Below are 18,922 nucleotides of genomic sequence, written 5' to 3'. Positions count from 1 at the left end.
ACAGACAATACACTAAGCGTGGAGATTCTTTGGGTAAGAAATTACAGGTGTTGGTGTGTCCACTTGTACCAGAAATAACAAACCTTTCAGGTTATAGCCACAGTGATTAATTTTAATGGCAGTAGACAAGAAACAGTGTACACAGAGCTCTGTGACATGCTGCTTTTTTTTTATATATAATCTGAGAGCCAAGACAAGCCCTTCATGTGTTAGCAGCTATTAATTAAGGCAACAATGTTTAAGCAGTGGGTTGAGGTAATTTTAAAACTGCTTAACCCTTTTCAGAACTGCTGAGCTTTAGAAAGCACGTATATATGTGTGCTCATATGAATATGTACAAGTATCTGCATGAATGGATTACATACATATGTATATACACACATAAATAATGCCTATGATTGCTCTTTTCTCCTTTTTTTTTGGTAGAGAATATTTAAAAAGCAGTTCAAATCCATAATTTACAGAAGTGCTGTTGCCAATTTATATAATTAATTATAAGACTGTTTGTTGACATTTATTTTGTCATTAAATCAAACTTAAATGTTATTTTGAATTGCAAATTTTGTTGGCATTATTTTGCTTTCATGGTCACAATTAGATTCCTATAATGCTTCCAGTGCTAAAAACCCTGCAACTCCAAACCCTTAACACTCACACCATGGCTTCAGAATTAGCATCTCCCATCAACAACACATTTGTATCTTTTGATCCTCTTTAAGCATCTGATCAGATTTTGCTGTATTTCCTACTGCATCTCAGCACTGTTTCTGCCCCCACGGTAGTTTTTTCATGCTGAACTAGTGAGTTTAGTGGCCTAAGTGTTAAAGTACTGGCCAGAACTACATGGTGAGTAAACAAACAATGCTACTTGCCTCAAAAATAATTTGTATTTTTTACACAAGCAAATTAAACTGAATTTTCAAGCAGATGCAGAAGAATTAGAAATCTATGAACGTGCACAAGTAATCAAAACCAAAATGGACACAACGCAGTTTTCAATCAACTCCCAGTGCCTTGCAGTAATATACAACCATAGCAGGTCACAGCTAACATCATCAGTCTTCAAGACTATCATGTTCACTTTCACTTACTGGGGGATGGGATAAGTGTTTAGAAAACAACAGAAACTTTCCTAACACAGAAAACCTTCACCTTTCACTGAGAAAATCAGAAGGAAGAAAATATACAATATAGCAGCACTGTTATGCCTGTCTAGCCTCCACCAGCAGCTCCTCCCTGGCACAAGTAAACATCATCCTTCTCACGATTCAGTGCTGTGAAGATTGTCCTAAAAGAACTGAGTATTATCTTAATAATGGCTTTTCAACAAACACCTGAATCTTCTATGACTCAGTTAAAAATACCCAATTGCCTTGTGGTAGTGCTTCATCTGACTGTGGAAAAGCATAAAGCCAAAAATGGGAACTCCATATCAGGCAGCAGAAAAATATGCTACACAAAATGAAAACTTTGAAGGGCAAGATGTGTAGTGCCCTTATTAGCTGTCACCAGGTACTGGATGTTATGTTACACTAGGCAGCCACTGGATTTCCAAGTGGGAAAGCTGGATGTCAAACCTGTGGTGGCCATCAGCCTAAGAGACTCTGATCTCAACTGAGCAAAGCAGAACACCAACAACTTCTTTGCTCTTTTAGCATCCCCTTGATAGAATAATTTAATCAACATTTTGGTTTGCAGTTCTTAGCAATGGGAGCATGAGCTGACACTCCCCCAGAGCCACGGGGCATTTCAGGCCGGTGGGCACAGTCTGAAATCTGGCATGGTCCCATCAGCCCAACAGTGATTCTGCACACAGCACTTCTGGCTGCTCACACCACAAACTGTACCTGCTTTCCCAGTTCCTCCCATAACTCCTACAAACAGTCATGGAAAAAAAAGCTTTTTGGACAAGTATTATTGTTACCAAGAAAGGCACACTTGTCTGGTTACAGCAGAGCTCAGCACTGCCAAATGCTTTTCCACACACTTGCTCCAGGTTCATTCCTTCTAAAAGCAAGAGAAAAGCAAGGTGAATGAGAATTTTTAGTGTTATGTACTTCACAGGGAATTGCTCAGTGCCTCTGGATTGGAGAAAAGCCTTGCAGCTCTGTAGTATGTTCAGTGACAGGCGTGTGATAAATTTCCACTGGAAAAAAAACTCTTGAACATGACTGACAATAGTAAAGCCACAAATTACCGTAATTTTATGCCCCCTGCAGCTAGTGGTGTAAAACATAGTTTTCAACCTTGTTTTTACTTGCTGAATTTAGACAAATTTATAATGTTATTGATGACAGTGAAAAAGACACTCAAATGCAGAAATTGTGTTCCTTGGCATAAACACAACTGGAGCACAATATTTTATATGTACTATAGGGGATGAAAAATATGGCTGTCCTTAAATACATATATATAAAAGGGTGGAAAACTAGAGGATTCAAAATAATTATTTTCACATTATATACATATTTACAGCTATCACACACTTGATCACAGTATTTTTTCCTCCTCCCTAGAATGCTGAACGGTTAACCAGGTGCAGCACATGTTGCCAGTGCTCTCTCTTGCTGAACACTAATGTTTGAAATGCAGGATGTGTCAATAATATCATGAAGAAATGCAAAAACCTTCTTTAAGCAAAGATATATTGCTCCTAACGGATTTTCCAGTGAGCATACACTTTCTATCATATTTCTAATTTATACAGTGTGATTTTACTTACAAAGGGTTCTGAGGTTCCTAGACCTGGACAACTGCTAGAGAAGGTCAAGCTTTACAGTTAACTAACCCCACACACAGACTTCCATCTACTAACTAAACTGATGGGAGATCCCAGGGAACTCTGCAAGTAACAAGGGCAATTGCAGGATTTATTTTTGGTGTAGGCAGAAAGTTTTTCAGATTATGGCTCAGTACTGGACACAGTTGCTTCAGTTCCAACCTCACCTGAGGCTGCAATTTCAGTATCAGAACACACAAAGAAATGGTGACAGCCTCAATGCTTCACACAGTCCTGTATGCAGACTCCTGTTCACTCTGAATTACACTAACAGCACACTTACTCTTTGAATTTAAGAAGTGAGAAGTTGAGGAGGCTGCTGCTGGAACAAACTTCCTTTGGTATTTCTGGCCTGTGATGGTGCTCCTCTGCCTTCAGCCACCAGCTGTGAGTACAGGGCCAGTGCCATCCCAACTCCCTGTGGGTAAAAGGCACAAGGGCCAGCTGGACTCAGCAGCTCTGATCAGTCCTTCGTGGCCACTTCCTTCACTGCGCTGGGCTCACAGCCCCAGCAGCCCTTGCTGCTGCCACAGCTGCCTCCTCCAGCACACCTCAGGGAACAGCAGTTGAAGAGGAGCCAGCAGGAGCCATGCAAGAGGCAAAGGTCCATGGTGGTATGTCATCAACCACAACAGCCAACAACCTGCAGGCTGCTCCTTCCCCTCATGGTCATTCAATCCCAATCACTCCCAAATCTCATGCTTAAGGCATCATGGTGAAGCTGCTGGTGTTGTATATTGAAACCTACAACTGCCATCCTTCCCACCTTCTCTGTACTTCCCATCCCTTCAGAGTTCCTCTGCACTGATCCTGATTTTGACAACCACCTCTTCCAGCCCATCTCCCATAAATAAAAATCCAGCACCCAACAAAACAGCCTTTCAGAGCCTTCTCTGACAGCCTTGAAGGAGATTGGCTGGAACAACCCTGTTCTGTCCACACTCCCCTGCTTTCCCTCCAGCCCAAATTACCTTCCACCTGCAAAGTCAACCCTCCACTCCTGCCCTCGAGACTCATCTCCGACTATCTGCAACCCTTCCCAAAACTCAGTTTTCGGATCTGCCCTGGTCTCATGGACTACGTGAAGAACAGCAGATAACAACTACTTGCCAAGACAAGAATTAAATATGCTGCTGGTTGTCAAGGTTCATCACTGCCAGACACTGGAGTTCACTGCTTTCATAGCTCTGAGTTCACTGGCAGTTAGAGCTGAGGGAAAGAACTGTGAGAAACACAGAACTACAACGAGGTTTGTAGCAATCACTGCAGACAATAGCAATTCCACAGATACCAGTGCTTTATCAGTGTTCAAGAGTAGTCACATGAGAAATTGTGAAGCATTAGCCAACTGCAGTACAAAGGTTTAAGAGTATCAGAGAGAAACCTTGCATTAATAGTTTTATCTAAAAGTAGATCAATGTGGAAACCCCCTCTATAGCAGGCGCTGCATAAGACAGTTTCTATTATCTCATTTTCTTAATTACAGGAAACAAAGAAAACTTAAACCTCAAACTTCCATACCTACTCTTATTTCCATATCTAATGGGAACCCCAGCACTTCGCTCTTGTAGCTGAGGATCTGCACACTCAGGAAGATGCCCTCAGATTGAATTACAGTCTCAGCTGAAGCCACTAACTTAGAAGGATATTGGGTTTCCTCTGATTATTGATTCACAGAAACACTGGCAAACCACCAGAAGGTGCAGGCATTCTGGAAAGGAAACAATTTTTGGCAGTTAGTTTACACAGAAATTATGAGAATAATTCTAATAAATTCAGAGAAATACTTACTTTTAATAAAAGGGCTACATTCAATGAGAGTCTCAGCTTTTTCTTACATGCTTACTTTTTTTCACCTCTGCAGTAAAAATAAACTGGTTCAGGAAACAAGACATTCCTTCTAGATGCTGACAGATTTCTCACACTGAACAGTGAGACCTCTTGGTCACATCCATCACTTCTGTCACTTTCTCCTTTGCTGTGTTCCTGGGGAGTCCAGATGCATAACATGTTCAAGAAAAGGACTAAATACAGTAGTACCCTGGTGAACACACTACCAGTCTATTCCTATGTCAATATGTGCACTCATGATCCTCCCTTCACAGTTATGATTCTCCCTTGTCATGCAAACTGCAGCTGAATCCTGCTGACTCAGACATTCAATCTACAAAAACCCTTTTACTCTCCCTGCTAAAGTCACAACCTCTTCAGCTACTCCATTTTCAACAGTGGGTACATATTAAGAAAGTGTGAACAGCTACTAACCTACCAAGCTGCAATTCTTGCCATAAGAAAGGCTCTCAGGAGACAATGAGTTGAACAAACTGTTTAAGTAGATAAGGATAAAAACATAGCATGTAATTATCATGCTGCAAATGACTACATCAGTAGTTAACGAGGAAACGTTTCCCATGCTGATCTCAAAAGCCCAAAAACCCCCTGCTCCTGCCCCTGCCTCAAGGGGAGTGGGGGAAGAGGCAAGCCCATAATGTGGTGCAGGGCATAGAAGTGAAATTAAGTCATCTCAATTCAGGCAGCAAGCTTTTCCCAGTCCTCTCAACCCCAATCAAGACACACGATTATGCAAACACATACACACTCCCACAATTTGCTTTCTACAGTAACATGTCAGGTCATGGCATGTCAGCAGGCTCTCTGCTTCCCACGGAGGCCTCTGGAAAGGCATGCCTCCATCTCAGAGACAGTGCACCTGGTCTGGATCTTGCACAATCCCAGTTATCCACTAGCCAGTGGCAAATAATTCTACGCTGCTTTAAAGGGGTGCATGCTGTGGCCAGTGTGACAGAGTGTGTTTGCTCTCAGGACCAGGAAATCACTGTGACAAGTTTGCAAGGCTGCCATTCTGCATTTTGTCATCTTACAGGTTTCTCTCTTTGAAGATGAAGAAATAACGAAACCACCTACTTATTTGGTGAAGAAATGCCAGCCTTCTAAACTGCACTTTTCTTCATGCTTGAAATGGCTGAGTCTCAGCACAATGATGCACAAGAAATATTATCATTTCAAGCGTGTTCTTTAAGAGTCGGCAAAAATGCCGATTCTGCAAAACCTTCCCAGTATAACCTTATTTCAGACTGAGATGATTGTGTCCCAGAGTAGCACAAATCCCTCATTGGCCCACATTTTAAAGACAGGAGAGACTGCACTTCTCAGTGTAATCATCCCTTAACTGCACATGAAACATTTACTGGAACAGGAAATCAAAAGTATTATCACACAACAAACAGCAGCCCATCCTTTGAATAATCTCCTTCTTCCCATCTCTACAGAGATGGGCTGGGCTCTATGAGTCCAGGCTATTCCAATGGGATCCCAAGTGATCAGCATGTCCTTTTGCTCATTTCCCTGTCACTGCTGCCATGAAACCCTGGTTCTGTTTGGTCTCATGTTCCTGGAGTGCCTCACTGATGTTTAATAGGCTCCGCATCTGGCTTGCTCAGCCCACAACTTCCCATGAGGTCACTCAAAAGGCAATTTTGGAGCTGAAAACGATTTCACTTGCATTCTTCAGTTACAGGCTATCAAATGTACTTATTATCTCCATAACTGCAACATTAACAGGGCATGTTTCTGGCAGAGGCAAACCAGCTAGAGGAAAAATAGGAAGATGTTAACTAGCACCAATCCTGCATGGTCAGACCCCACCAGAGCACCAGGAACACAGCCCTGCATCTGGCTGTGGACTTGTGCGCTGCTCTCCTGCCTCAGAGGGCAGTAGCCAGCAAACATGACCCCTTGGTATCACAACACAGATTACTGATAGGTGCAGTACCTGATCCACAGCCTCATGAGACTTGACCTCCTTGTCAAAAAGGGAGTTAAGATCCACAGGTCTGCCGTTAACTTCCTCTGTGATGACTTGGTGTTCGCTTCAGGTAATATTCTCTTCCTTAATCCATGTGCTAGCCCAGCTCCAGCTGCATCCTGCTTATTTCCTCAAGTTACACTCAGCTGTGACTCCACTTACAGGAACAGTTACTGCTGTGAAACGGGAGATTCGCGAGATGACCTCTAAAAACAAGAGCTGTGGCACCAGAGAAGGGGTTGCCAACTAGTTGACACAGTCTTCAATTATGCTGCTATTACATTGAAACACATGTAATGTAGCTGCAGCTTTAGAAAAAAAGAACCATCTCCATTTGTGAAATGAAATAAACTGAGTCCTGCCTAGGCTTGCTTTCAGATAGGGCACACAACCATTAGGCTATGAATGAAATTTCAAATGTTAATGCCTTATCTTGACAAGCCAGGAACAAAGGGTGCGAGACGGTTCGAGCCACGTAGCTGCCGTATGTTGTCGAGTCTACGCCTGTGGAGTGATGAAGGTCACTGCAAAACCACACCGAGGAGGCAGACACTGCTCGCATTCATCCAGCTTGCCTGGAAAACAAAATTTACCATTCTCCCCACTCCTGATCAGAGAAGCCTCATTTTTAAAGTAGAGCAGGATTTTTCTGTTTATTAATATAACCATTAGTTAAATTGGAACTTTAACTTAGAAAAATATTAGGTCCCAATTTCTTTCTTTGACCATACAAGTCTCGTAAAATTTTGCCAAAAACCTTGTGTGTACATATGAATTTTTAATTACCATAATTTTGCCTGTGTGGGAAAACCTAAGAAAGATAAAGTTAAGATATGGCTGAAAATGTAAAGATTAATAAACCAAGCTAAAATGCACAGAAACAATCTTTCATTTCAGTAAAACCTGTTTGAAGTACTCAGCAGGCAACATGTTCAATTTGCAGTATCAATGTGCACATTTGTGAGTTTCTATCATCATGATGCCTTAAGTTTTAAGGCTCATAATGCTCATTATCTGCACAGAGATAATAGATGTGTTTTCTGCCTAATATTTAATCTTTGTAACTTAGAGATGTCTTATGTTCATGATCACACAACTCTGGGCTCTGAAACATCGTCTCAGAGTAGCTGTACTCCCACATTCCTTCAAATAAAGCATGTTCACCAGCCTCTCAGCAAGTAAAAATGGCTATCCCTGCAAAGAATAGTCACTGCTGTGTTTAAAGGGCATGTTTTCATGGATATGAAGTTCTTGTATCCATAAAATTAACTGGACTAACAGTTATGAGAATGAAGATGATGTACAACTACAACACACAAGGCTAGTGCAAAATGAAAATATTTTGTCTTTATGTATCATATCCAACACCCTACCAAGATGCTGAACACAAGAAAGTACAAGTAAGAGAAAACTTAAAAAATATGTTTATTTTCTGTGTAGATACAGCTGAATCCTGAAGATTATGTTGTTCACCTCTTTTCACCCCAAAGTACGGTGACCAGACAAAGAACAAGGATAAGATACAGTCGTCTTCACTTACAGTTCTGAAAGTGCAACTTTCTTGATATACATATATCTGGCAAATCAACAGGGGCAAAAAAACCGTTGAGTTTACAGCAGATCATACAATAAAATGGAAATATTTTAGAGGGCTTCACCTTGATATTTCATTAGCAATTTTAACAGTATTTCTATTAATAAATGTTATCAACTTCAGTTACAGAAAGTGATGTTAATCACAGACTTAAATTAAAAATTACACATAACATGCTTTTTAAAGTTTTTATTTAATGTAGTATTTAAACAATTTCATAAACAACTTAATCATAAAACTGTCTGTTCATGATGCTTCCAATCTTCTATTCTTCCATTTTTCCACATAGAACTTGAATGTCTCCTATAAACAGAGTGGAATAAACAAGTTCAACCTTGTTTCAACTGAAAAGTTACTAATTCTGAACAGTCTTACGTCCTGACAAAATCTATTATTCTCTGTCATGCAAAACTAGATCTGTATTGAAGTCTGTATAATTAGGAGAAATACCAGAGAGAGTGAATAAAAGGAAAAGGAAAACCTTGCCAAAAATGCATAATGAAGCTTCTATTACTAAATGCAATAATATAATCAATTTCATTTTTAAAATGAAAATACTTTTTAACTTCAATCTGCAATTGTGTCAAAAAAATTGAAACGCTTTTAAAGACCAAGCTGCATTAGAGAAAAATTGAACAGGGAAATCAGAAAATGAATCATCCCAGTGACTTGGAAAAACACTCTTATTTTCACTAGCTACATACAAGAAAGAGACATTCCAGGTTTTAAATTTATAGTCCAAATAAAAACTCATAAAGTATATAAAGCTGAAAAAAAAATGACCATAGCCGTTGAAAGGCTAAACCAAATATTTTGCGCCAAAATTTTCTCCAATTCTTTACAAACTAGAAAAGAAAATCACATTTACCATGAAGCAATAAAGAGAAATGGTATATAGCCAGTCTTCACAGAATTACAGAACATTTTTTTTTAGACTATAAAAGGCAGTGAGAAAATAGCAATAAAAAATTTGCTTAGAGAATGAAAAATAAAACGTCTTCAAAATCTGCTTAGCAAAAATGGTACTAATAGAATACTAGTCAAAGGAATTAAGCAATACTTTGTGCAGTCTTCGCAGATTTAATATCATGCTGCTTGTCACCCTCAAGTAACATGTATCTGCACAGTTGCATGGGTATCTTGGCAGGGCAGCTACAAGCAAAGCTGCAATAGAAAAATAATTCCTACAGTTCTAAAATTCCATCCTACTAGCACAGCAACTTATACTAGACACAAAACACTCATTAATGAAAACTAGAAGCCATTAATTGTTACTGAAGCACACATTCTACAACCCTTTTCAAGTCCAATTGCTTAGATAAATGCCCCAAGGAGATTTGATAAAGGTACACCTGTAGATGAGTGCCAGATAAGGAGGAGGTAGTTTAAATACTGTAAGCCCCATGAGGTTTAATTTCCTCAAGTCAAATCCAATGCAAGATTACCACAGCTCCCACAACACCCAGGACTTCAGACATTACCTCCTTTGAAGAGTCTCTGCAGAGACCTAGTTCCTACGTAATTATTAATGCAATTTGTCTTACTAATACTGAGCACACACAACTGCAGATCTATTTCTTAATTAGGAAATACTCACAGGGGGTTCAGTGAAAGGGACAGGCTCTCCTACTTTCTTCAGAAAGGTTGCTAAAGATTTCAAAGAGATCTCGTGCAGCTCTATATTCTTCTCTTTTGTTTTCTCATACGTAGCCTTTACAGAAGCAACATCCCCATCCAATTCTGAGGGAAAAAACAGAACCCAAAAAAATCTCAGTGGTTACTTGTTTCTCTTTCCACCTGTTTTCACTCATGCTTAATCATCGACTGCTGCTCAGACATTTGCTTGAGAAGCACTGGGATGAAACTGAAGCGACCTCTGACAGTTTCACTGCTGTCCCTGGGGTCCTAGAAGCAGTACAACAGTTCCTAGCACCTTGTAAACATTAAGGAAGCCATCATGTCCAGTTAAATTCATTCTGTTGCCTGGGAAGGAGAACACAAACACCTGCAGTATGGGAGCTGTCTCAGGTTTTACTTGTTCACATTTGGAAACATCTTCACAACCATAGGAGCTGTAAAAACAATGCTTCATAAAGGAAAAAAAAAAAAAAAGCTTTGTGCAGAAATGGATAGCCTGTGTCCCTTTCTCATGAGAAAAAGCTTCCTTCCCACTCGCATCTGGCAAGTGGCTGAGCTCCTTTTTGAATGTGGGAGGCTACTGCAAAAACTGCATGAAATGACAGCTTAATGAAAGCATAGAAATCGTTAACTTTCTACAACTTTAAATAGATTTATTGTATGGGAAACACCAACAAAAAGAGCTAATACTTAGATTGCATTTAATGGACCACACAATCGTGACTTTACGTATTTCTTCTTTTCTAAAAGGTATACAGCAAAGGAGTGTGCATCCCACCAGACTGAAGGAAAGCTAGCCCTGGCAGTGGAGCTCATCTCAGGACAAAGACAGAATAAAGGTTCCTTTATTTGTTCCATCATGGATGCCTGAGAGATGATTAAACTTCTTTCAGCTGTGATGTATATTCTACTATATCTTAGCTAAACATAATCAATTCTAATTTTATTTGCCCATTTCTTTTGTTAAACACCAATCAATTGTGGTAATAACAATACTCTGTCACGTTTCATAGCCTTTTCTAATTAAAAATAACAATGGCTAACCATGCTAATACAAGACTGGATTTGTCCCAAAACAAGAAATCATGTTTGAAACCTTTATAACATTAAAATTAAAAAACAAAAACACAAAAAAACCTTTGATTCAAAAGGTATTATTTCTACCCCTCGTGGCTAAAGCACAATCTAAGCTTTCTCATTTTCAGTTGTGCTAAATATTTTGCTGATGATCCCTTTAACAGTCAAATGATCAGTATCTCATACAAGTAAGATGACTGCAGAGAATAACCTGGGAACAGCTTTTAAAACTCCTCATGCTGGTACTGAATGTCTCTAGAAGCTGCTAGGAGCCAGGCACATCTCTGCCTGAAGAGAGTACATCAAGCATCTGTTCATACCAAGTACAACTTCACATGTTCAGTACAGTCTAACCACTGTTTCAGGTATAGTAGGGTCAGTGACTGATTCTCTGCAATCTCTTTAGGAAACTGCTGTACCATCATGTAGTTAGGAAGGACAGTGGAAAACTTAGTTCACTTACAGAGTTTTTATTGAGGTAAAAGCAGCAGAGGACTAATGATGGCGTAAAGCAGCAAGTACTGGTGACAAAAAGGCAGTTTTTTGTTTTATAAAAACATGTTAAAATCTTACCCTGCTGGGAAGCTGAACCTATCTGTTACAGGGCTAAACAATTTTGGCAGTGATTGCTCTTTGCAATGTTACTAAGCAAGCAAATTTTCTAAGTTAGATAACACATCAGAGGGCTTTGACAAATTGATTCAAATAAGTAAGTTTGTATTCCTCTAACACTGTATCTTGGATTTGTGTTTGAAGTGTTTTACCTAATCATTCCTATTTATCTCCTCTGCGATAGATTGGTGCACAAGGGCTTCGGTCCTAATACTTTTTTACTTGTAACGTGTGAAAAGAATTTACTCCCTCTAATAAAACTAGAGGACAGTATGAGTATACAAGACAAAGGACTCTACAGCACAGAGATGCAAGCTTCCAACTGAGTGTTCCCATAGGAGCTGTAGGTCTTGGTTTTTAATGAGTGAGTCTTGCAAATAAACATAACAAAAAACGACTTTTTTAGAGGTGCTCACCTCTGACTTCAGCTAGAAAAAGAACTGATGAGTACTTCAACTATTTAAGCAAATTCTAATGAAGGCATCTGGAATATTAACTTTGGCTGCATAAATAATTTACACTAATAACAATAAGATGGCTTCACATACAACAAATCACGGTTTTGAAACACACACACACACACACACACACACACAAAAGGAACCAATATTACTATATGGTTTTGGGGGAAAAAGCTAAATTCATTTTAAAAGCCATTGATTTCTACAGCATTCTTCCCCATGGGTTAGGATGGATTCCTTCTTATTCCATGAAGTCCCTACTTTAGCTTCTAAGTAAAGGATTCATGGCTTGTGTCAGCTCTTCCATCCTAACAGCTGGGACAGCAAACAGACCCAACAGACTGAAACAAGAAAAACCTCATATAACCCCTCAAACTCTAAAGCAAGTAAGGGCTTGCATGACCTTTCTGAATGTCCCTAGATTTTTACTCAAACACTGTTCCAAGAAGAATGGCTTACCATAACACCTCAAGAGATACCGGTAGGCTGTTGCTGGATCGAGATGCTCAGGAATCAGTTCTAGAAGAGTCTCAATCTTCTTTGCCTGTGAGATTTAACACACAGACAAAAAGAGTATGAACTTGAAATCCTGAACAAAATAAAGTCAAATTCAGAACAGTGATTTCGCATTTTTTAAGTGAAATGAACTGTACTGGTAACAAAGTCTGTGTGACTCAAAGTATATACAATAATTTCTTTCCCAAAATTTTGCAGATATGAAATGGTATAAGAAATTATGAAAAAATGCAATTAATGTTAAAAGGGCTTAAAATCCATACTCAAGAATCCTAAACATGAGTGTCTTTTTTTTCCCCCAGGTAAGCAATTAACGTATCAATGAGAACATGGAGGAATTTCAACCAATTTAAGAAAAATTCAAAACACTCAGCATCCCTCAGTGACCTAGAGGTCAAGGGTAGTAGCTATGATCAGTGTTTGAAAGGAGTCAGATCACTAACTAATGTGCTTAAATTAGGAACCTCCTTCCCTCAACCTCTGATTGCAGTTTCAAAAATTCTCTGGTTTTAAATTAAAAGCAGTTTATTGAAATTAAGAACATCTTTATCATACACTACCAGATTTGATGTGTTAGTAAAATTTCAGCTTGATGAGCTGAGAAATTTCAACCTTTTTAGTTCCTTCTTATAGACACCAACCAATAGTGTTTATCACATCATATTTATCATTATCACTTAAACAGAGGAACTTTAAATCTCTTAGTACTGAATGGCAATTTTCACAAAACATAAATGTGCATTTGGCTCATTTAAAAAAATATTTATTCTAGTTTGTGTGCTAGATGTCTCCTGATGCTGCTCCTCTATGAGAGAGGAATCCATATGGTTTTGCTTGCGTGTGTATTTCAGGGCTTTTTTTGGTTACTGCTGTTTGATGTTGGGTTTGAGGGGTGGGAGGATGCTTGATTTTTCCTGTGTGCTAAGGCTTTTTTGTTTGCTTTGGAGGTTTTTTGGTTAGCCCTTGGATTTGAGTTTTATTTGTTTTTTTCTTTAAGGGGGCCATAGGAGGAGGAAGGGATAGGAATAGAGCAAGCACATAAATGAGAGCATTTCAAATTACAGGGAATGAGCACAAAGCCAGGAATCTAAACAGATGCTCCAACCAGATACATGTCCAAACCACCATACAAGTAATATGAAATGTGCCTTTTAATGTAAACACAGAGGCATTTTATCATCAGAGAGAGGCTGAGGTTTTAACTTGCATTTGTATTTGTACAATGTAGCCAATAAAATAAGGACTTTCAGGTCATGATACTGAACTGGATAATGCAGTAGAACATTCTAAGCACAGTATTTGTAGGATATACAGTGCAACATGGAAAAGGCAGGAAATAACTGAAACAACAGAAAAATATTAAGTGCACCCTCTTTTCCATTGTGCTTCATAATGTAAACTTTTCTTTAAATATAACCAGCTCTGCAAATTAACCTCCCCCCTCTCCAAGAAACCCAGTAAAGCTGTCAACTGTGAAGTTCAAAACACTAACAAGGTTGATGAAATAGTATTTTGCAACATATAAAATTGTATACAAGAAAAAAATACTGTACCTGTCCAGGTTTAGATGCTGATCTAGCCATAAAACGCCCTAAAGTTCTCTTCTCCTGAGCTATTGCATCCCACCTCTGAAGACAAAGAAATTATTAATGTAGCAGACATGAGTAGGTTACTAATAAACAAAATTACTAAGGTGAAAATTTCCAATTACAGATGCTTAACACAATATAGTAATATATTAACTATTTACAAGGTAAATAATTGAATACTCATTTGGCAAGAAAACCAAAATCCAACCACAAACCAAGTACATTTCATGCACCTCTTTGGTAAACATTTTTAAAATGGTAGGTATAAAGTTTGTTTAAAACAATAGGGGAAAGAATTAAACTAATACTTCAATATATCACAAAAACGAGGTTTAGGACTGCAAAAGAATGAAAAAGAGAAACACTATTCCTCTCCAATTATACTGCCAAGCATTCACAAGTGAGCTAGGGATCATAAGGTTAATTATACATTTAATAAGGTGTCAGGGAGATAACTGCTCGTTTCTTTATAAAAATTAAAATGTACAAAGCAAGTTCTCTTTAAAGTATAATTACCTACACTTATGCATACAAAGGACTGATTTCAATCTCTCTATTTTATAAAAGGCTTTAACTGCAATAGACAGGGTTTGAGAGAGAGAAGTTGAACTTAAAAAAGTTTGAGACAGACCAGATAAAAATCAAAAATCTATCTTACTTTAGAAACAAGGACAAAATAAAATATACAAGACAATATTTAGTGTATATTCCTCAAAGATGTCAGTCTTGAAACTCTTAACAATGCATAGTGTGTTATTTTTTAAAATCAGCTGCATGATATCAGTACCAAAATGCACAGAAAAAAGAGAATATTGTGCATATGAAAACATATACCATGAATTTGCTATACTCGACTAGTATATGCAAACAAGAAATTTTGGGTTATGCCATGAGTATTCTGTGTAACTAATATGGTTTACAAGCTCTTTAAGGTCCAGGTGAAAAGGTGTGAAGGTTCATTCCTTCAGGCAAACAGACAAATAGTGGCTTTATGGTGCTAAACAGGGGCAAAGCACTGATGAGAGAAATGTGCAATATTTTATTACCAGTTCTAGCCATTCTCACCGACAGTAACTGCTCTGAGAGCAGAGACTCTAGTTTGAGAAACGTTATCCACAGTTCCCTTTCATGCTGAAATAATCCCTTCTGACTCTGATCTGCAAAAGCCTCCTCCCTCCAGACAGTAGCAGACACTGCTGCTGTTTCATAACCTTTTAAATATACTCTTAGATGCTTTCTGAAAGCAAGCAGTCTCCATGTATATACTAATATTTTAGATTACAAGTAAAATAGATTGTTGTTTACTTTCCAAAATATAACAATGAAGAGTGATTATTCCTATCCTCCAGCCACTGTATTCCTATAAGTGGAAATACTTCATCCACATTGCAGTCAGAAGTATTGAACACAGCTCAAAGTTTTTCCTGAGCCATAAAACCCCCTATTTTTCACCTAGACACATAGACTCAAGCTTACCTGTAAATATCCACTTATAACAAGGTATTTTTAAATTGTCCATTAAGATACACTGTATACAATATTATTTCAAGTATGCTATAGAGCATGAATTTAATTCTAACAAGTTTCAGGAATATATGCGTGGATATCATTCCATGTTCTGGAAAATTTTAGAGATAATATGATTTTACTTAAAAATGAAAAAAACCCTGATCTTCACAAAGGCAAAAAACTGTATCCAATTTTCATTTACTCATTCCATGTCAAAGACCAATCAACAAATCAGGAAGAGTGAAATTACTTGAAAATCTTTTTGCATTTTGATGTTTCAAGCTACATAGCAAGAGGTTTTTATGGCAAAATTGTAGTCTCCTTTTCATTTAATACTCAAAAGACCAGTTAGGCAAAGCACTACAAAAGTAAGGGAATTACAAGTAATAAACCTCACACGGTAGCAGAAGTAACTCACAGCTTTGTTGGTATTGTCTTGGAATACCATTAAATATCCCATGGATGAAGCAGAGCTTTTTCTTTAACAATTTAAAATACTTAGGAACTGGTGAGCAGCATGCACTATCAGGAGATGATGAGAGGCCTTGATTTGAGGCAGGAGCCTATGCACACATCAGTCTGACTGCTGGACTGTCACCTGCTTGTATGAGCCTCCTGACAGAGCCTGTTTCCAGCACCCACAGCTCATCCCACCTCTTGCCCGGCACAAAGCAACTAACTCTGCACAAATGGCACAAATGCAGCTGCCTCAAATCCTAACTCACCTGAGACTGTGATTCACAGACCAACATTTGGGTATTAATGCATTTGTTGACACTCAAATAGAAAGCAAATTCAGCTCTCAATTAAGCCTTGAATACAATATATACAATATTAGAGCAACCAAGTGAAGTCAAGTCCGTGACAAGCACTCATTGCCTGCTTCTGTTTTGCAAACTGTAGAGCTTTAAGATACCATGTTTACAGCACTTAAGAAATTGGGCAAGAAACTGCAAGGAAATGGTTTGCAAGACACAACTGACATCTAGCAGAAAACTTGGAGAAAAGTATTTGCAATACACAAATACTTCCTTCATTTCCTTCATGTTACTGGAATACAAAAATCGCCCCTGACTCTGGCATGCACTACTACTCTCAGTACTGAGCATGAGCTCATTATTTAGTCCAAAGTTGCACTGCTGTTCACACTGTAATTCAAATGCATCCCAGCAGCAGCCTATGCTGCACAACACCTCTTTCTGACAATTTCTCAGTTAACCTTTGAAGAGCTCTAAGCATTTCCATACCTCTTGTTATGTCATTACCTGTATCAACGATCTGGCATCATCCACTCTGTCTGCACTGATATACTGAAGGAAAAGATCTGTGACAGGTCTGTAAATTCCAAACTGACTGGCCAGTCGTTCTGCCATCGCACCAACTGCAAAATGATGGGTACATAAGGAAAATCTTTGATTGAAAAGCTGTTTCTGTAAACTTCACAGGCGTGATTTATGCTGACTGAGCAGGTTTTGTGTGTAATAGCTCTTTCATAACACCTCTGTCGAGTCAGAATATTTAAATATCATTGTAATTAACTTACATTTTTCCAAAGCTGGTTCTAATCCTTCCTCAGACACAATTCTTAACAAATAGGAAATACTTTTGACAGCTTGATCAGGATTCTGTGTGCCAGAGATAAGCAGAGGCTCTAGGTACTTCACAGCAGCATCAAGGTCATTGCTAGGAAAAGAGATTGAACTGGCTCAGTTTCTGAAATCAAGATTTCTAAACCTAAAGAAGCAATCACAATAAAGTTTTAGTTTTTGTTTTCTAATCAAACTTGTATTTACCAGGAATAGTTGATGAAAAAACATTGACCAAAAAAAATTTAATTCACTCAGATATTGTAAAAATGAAACAATTTAAGACTGAATGAATAAATCAATTAATAAATAATTTTTAATGGCCTTTGACCCATTCAAAGTTTAGTTATTTTAGACACACTTTCTTTCTCATTAAGAAAGAAGAGTCCAGCTTGCTGCATTAGGAAAATGCATCCTCCAAATCTAGAAGGCAAAACCTAAATATTAACAGAGAGTATCTGAATAATTAATGCACGCAATTTAAGTATTTTTATGCAATGCAATTAATTATTTACCTGATTTTTCCCATGCCTGCCTTTTTGGATGCAGAAGACAATACTAAATGTCATTTGGTCATTACATCTAAATGCTTTTAATCTTAAGGCTTAAATATAGCAAATGCTAATAAAATCATGCAAGAAGTATTCACCAAAGTGTAAACTCTACTTCCAACATTCTAAAAAGTTCAAATGACGACATCTCTTACCAGTTCACTCTAAAACCTAATTAAATTGAAAAAGAAAACTGAGCACTATGAATGCTTTTAGGTGAAGCAGAAATGCAGCACATGTGAAAGCTATTAAAAGTGCTTTGAAAACTGAATCAGAAGCATGGATCTACCAATAAATGAACACTGTATTGGAAATATCTGTAAGAATCTGTTTTTCAGACTTATAAAGGTAGAGATGGCAAGGTATTTAAGAATATATAGGAAGTGTACTATTTACACTGCTCAGTCTTTCCATACATCAAGTTAGCTTTGGTATGGGAAAAGAAAAGTTGATGCTCTATCTGCATACAACATTAAGAAGATTTTAATGCTTCACAGTTATTATCCCAGTATTTAATTAAATTTTCAACCCCAAATTTGTTTGGGAGACAATACCAGAACAGAACTGCACACTGTACTCAACTAAAATTTTCACATCTGGGACACTGTAAAAATGGAAATAGAACAAAATGGATAGTGCAAGAGATTTCCCAGCACTCTGCAAAAAAGAATGAAATACATAGACCTAGAAATACTTACATTTTAGTATGAGCCAATGCAATTGCATTAGGTATTATTGAGTCAGATATACCAAGTGATTTTGTGACGTCTCCCAGGATGTTTTCAAGTACCTGCAGGCTCTTTATATCTCCTTTTTCTGCCAGGGCCTGAATAAGAGCAGTAACTGCTGATCTAGTAGGCAACATGCTACTGTCAAGCATTCCTTTTAAAACAGCCAAGGCATCTAACAATGGTAAAGAAATAAAGGAAACAGAAATCACACTTTAGTTCAGATAGCACCATGCTGCTGGTACCATTAATCCTACTCTTTTAAAATTATGTCCAGGTAAAAAAATTTTTAAGCCTTGTAATCACAATAGTGAATTCTAACTTGAATATATATAGACAAATAAAAACTTGCAACAATAATCTAGGTTGAAAGGCTGTAATATTTTATAATAAGAAGTATTAAGCTACTTTCAACATTGAAATAATTTGTGACCAGCTCAAGGTAAGCAGGTGTGT

The 18,922-nt window shown here is 38.0% G+C and overlaps 1 protein-coding gene across 1 annotated transcript in view; it reads right to left on the bottom strand.

Moving 5' to 3' along the window:
• Window positions 1-8,012: 8,012 nt before the first annotated feature.
• LRPPRC (leucine rich pentatricopeptide repeat containing) overlaps window positions 8,013-18,922 on the bottom strand; it is an 84,523-nt gene continuing 73,613 nt past the window's right edge. Inside the window, exons 32-38 of the mRNA XM_056487330.1 lie at window positions 18,437-18,641; window positions 17,145-17,284; window positions 16,867-16,982; window positions 14,057-14,131; window positions 12,447-12,531; window positions 9,797-9,939; window positions 8,013-8,502 (exon numbers count right to left, since the gene is read on the bottom strand). Of these exons, the coding sequence (XP_056343305.1) occupies window positions 8,446-8,502; window positions 9,797-9,939; window positions 12,447-12,531; window positions 14,057-14,131; window positions 16,867-16,982; window positions 17,145-17,284; window positions 18,437-18,641 (821 nt within the window). The 3' untranslated portion in view covers window positions 8,013-8,445. The remainder of the gene's footprint in view (window positions 8,503-9,796; window positions 9,940-12,446; window positions 12,532-14,056; window positions 14,132-16,866; window positions 16,983-17,144; window positions 17,285-18,436; window positions 18,642-18,922) is intronic.

Source organism: Oenanthe melanoleuca, chromosome 3, assembly GCF_029582105.1.
Source record: "Oenanthe melanoleuca isolate GR-GAL-2019-014 chromosome 3, OMel1.0, whole genome shotgun sequence".
NCBI lineage: Eukaryota > Metazoa > Chordata > Aves > Passeriformes > Muscicapidae > Oenanthe > Oenanthe melanoleuca.
This window is presented reverse-complemented; position numbering and strand designations above follow the sequence as displayed.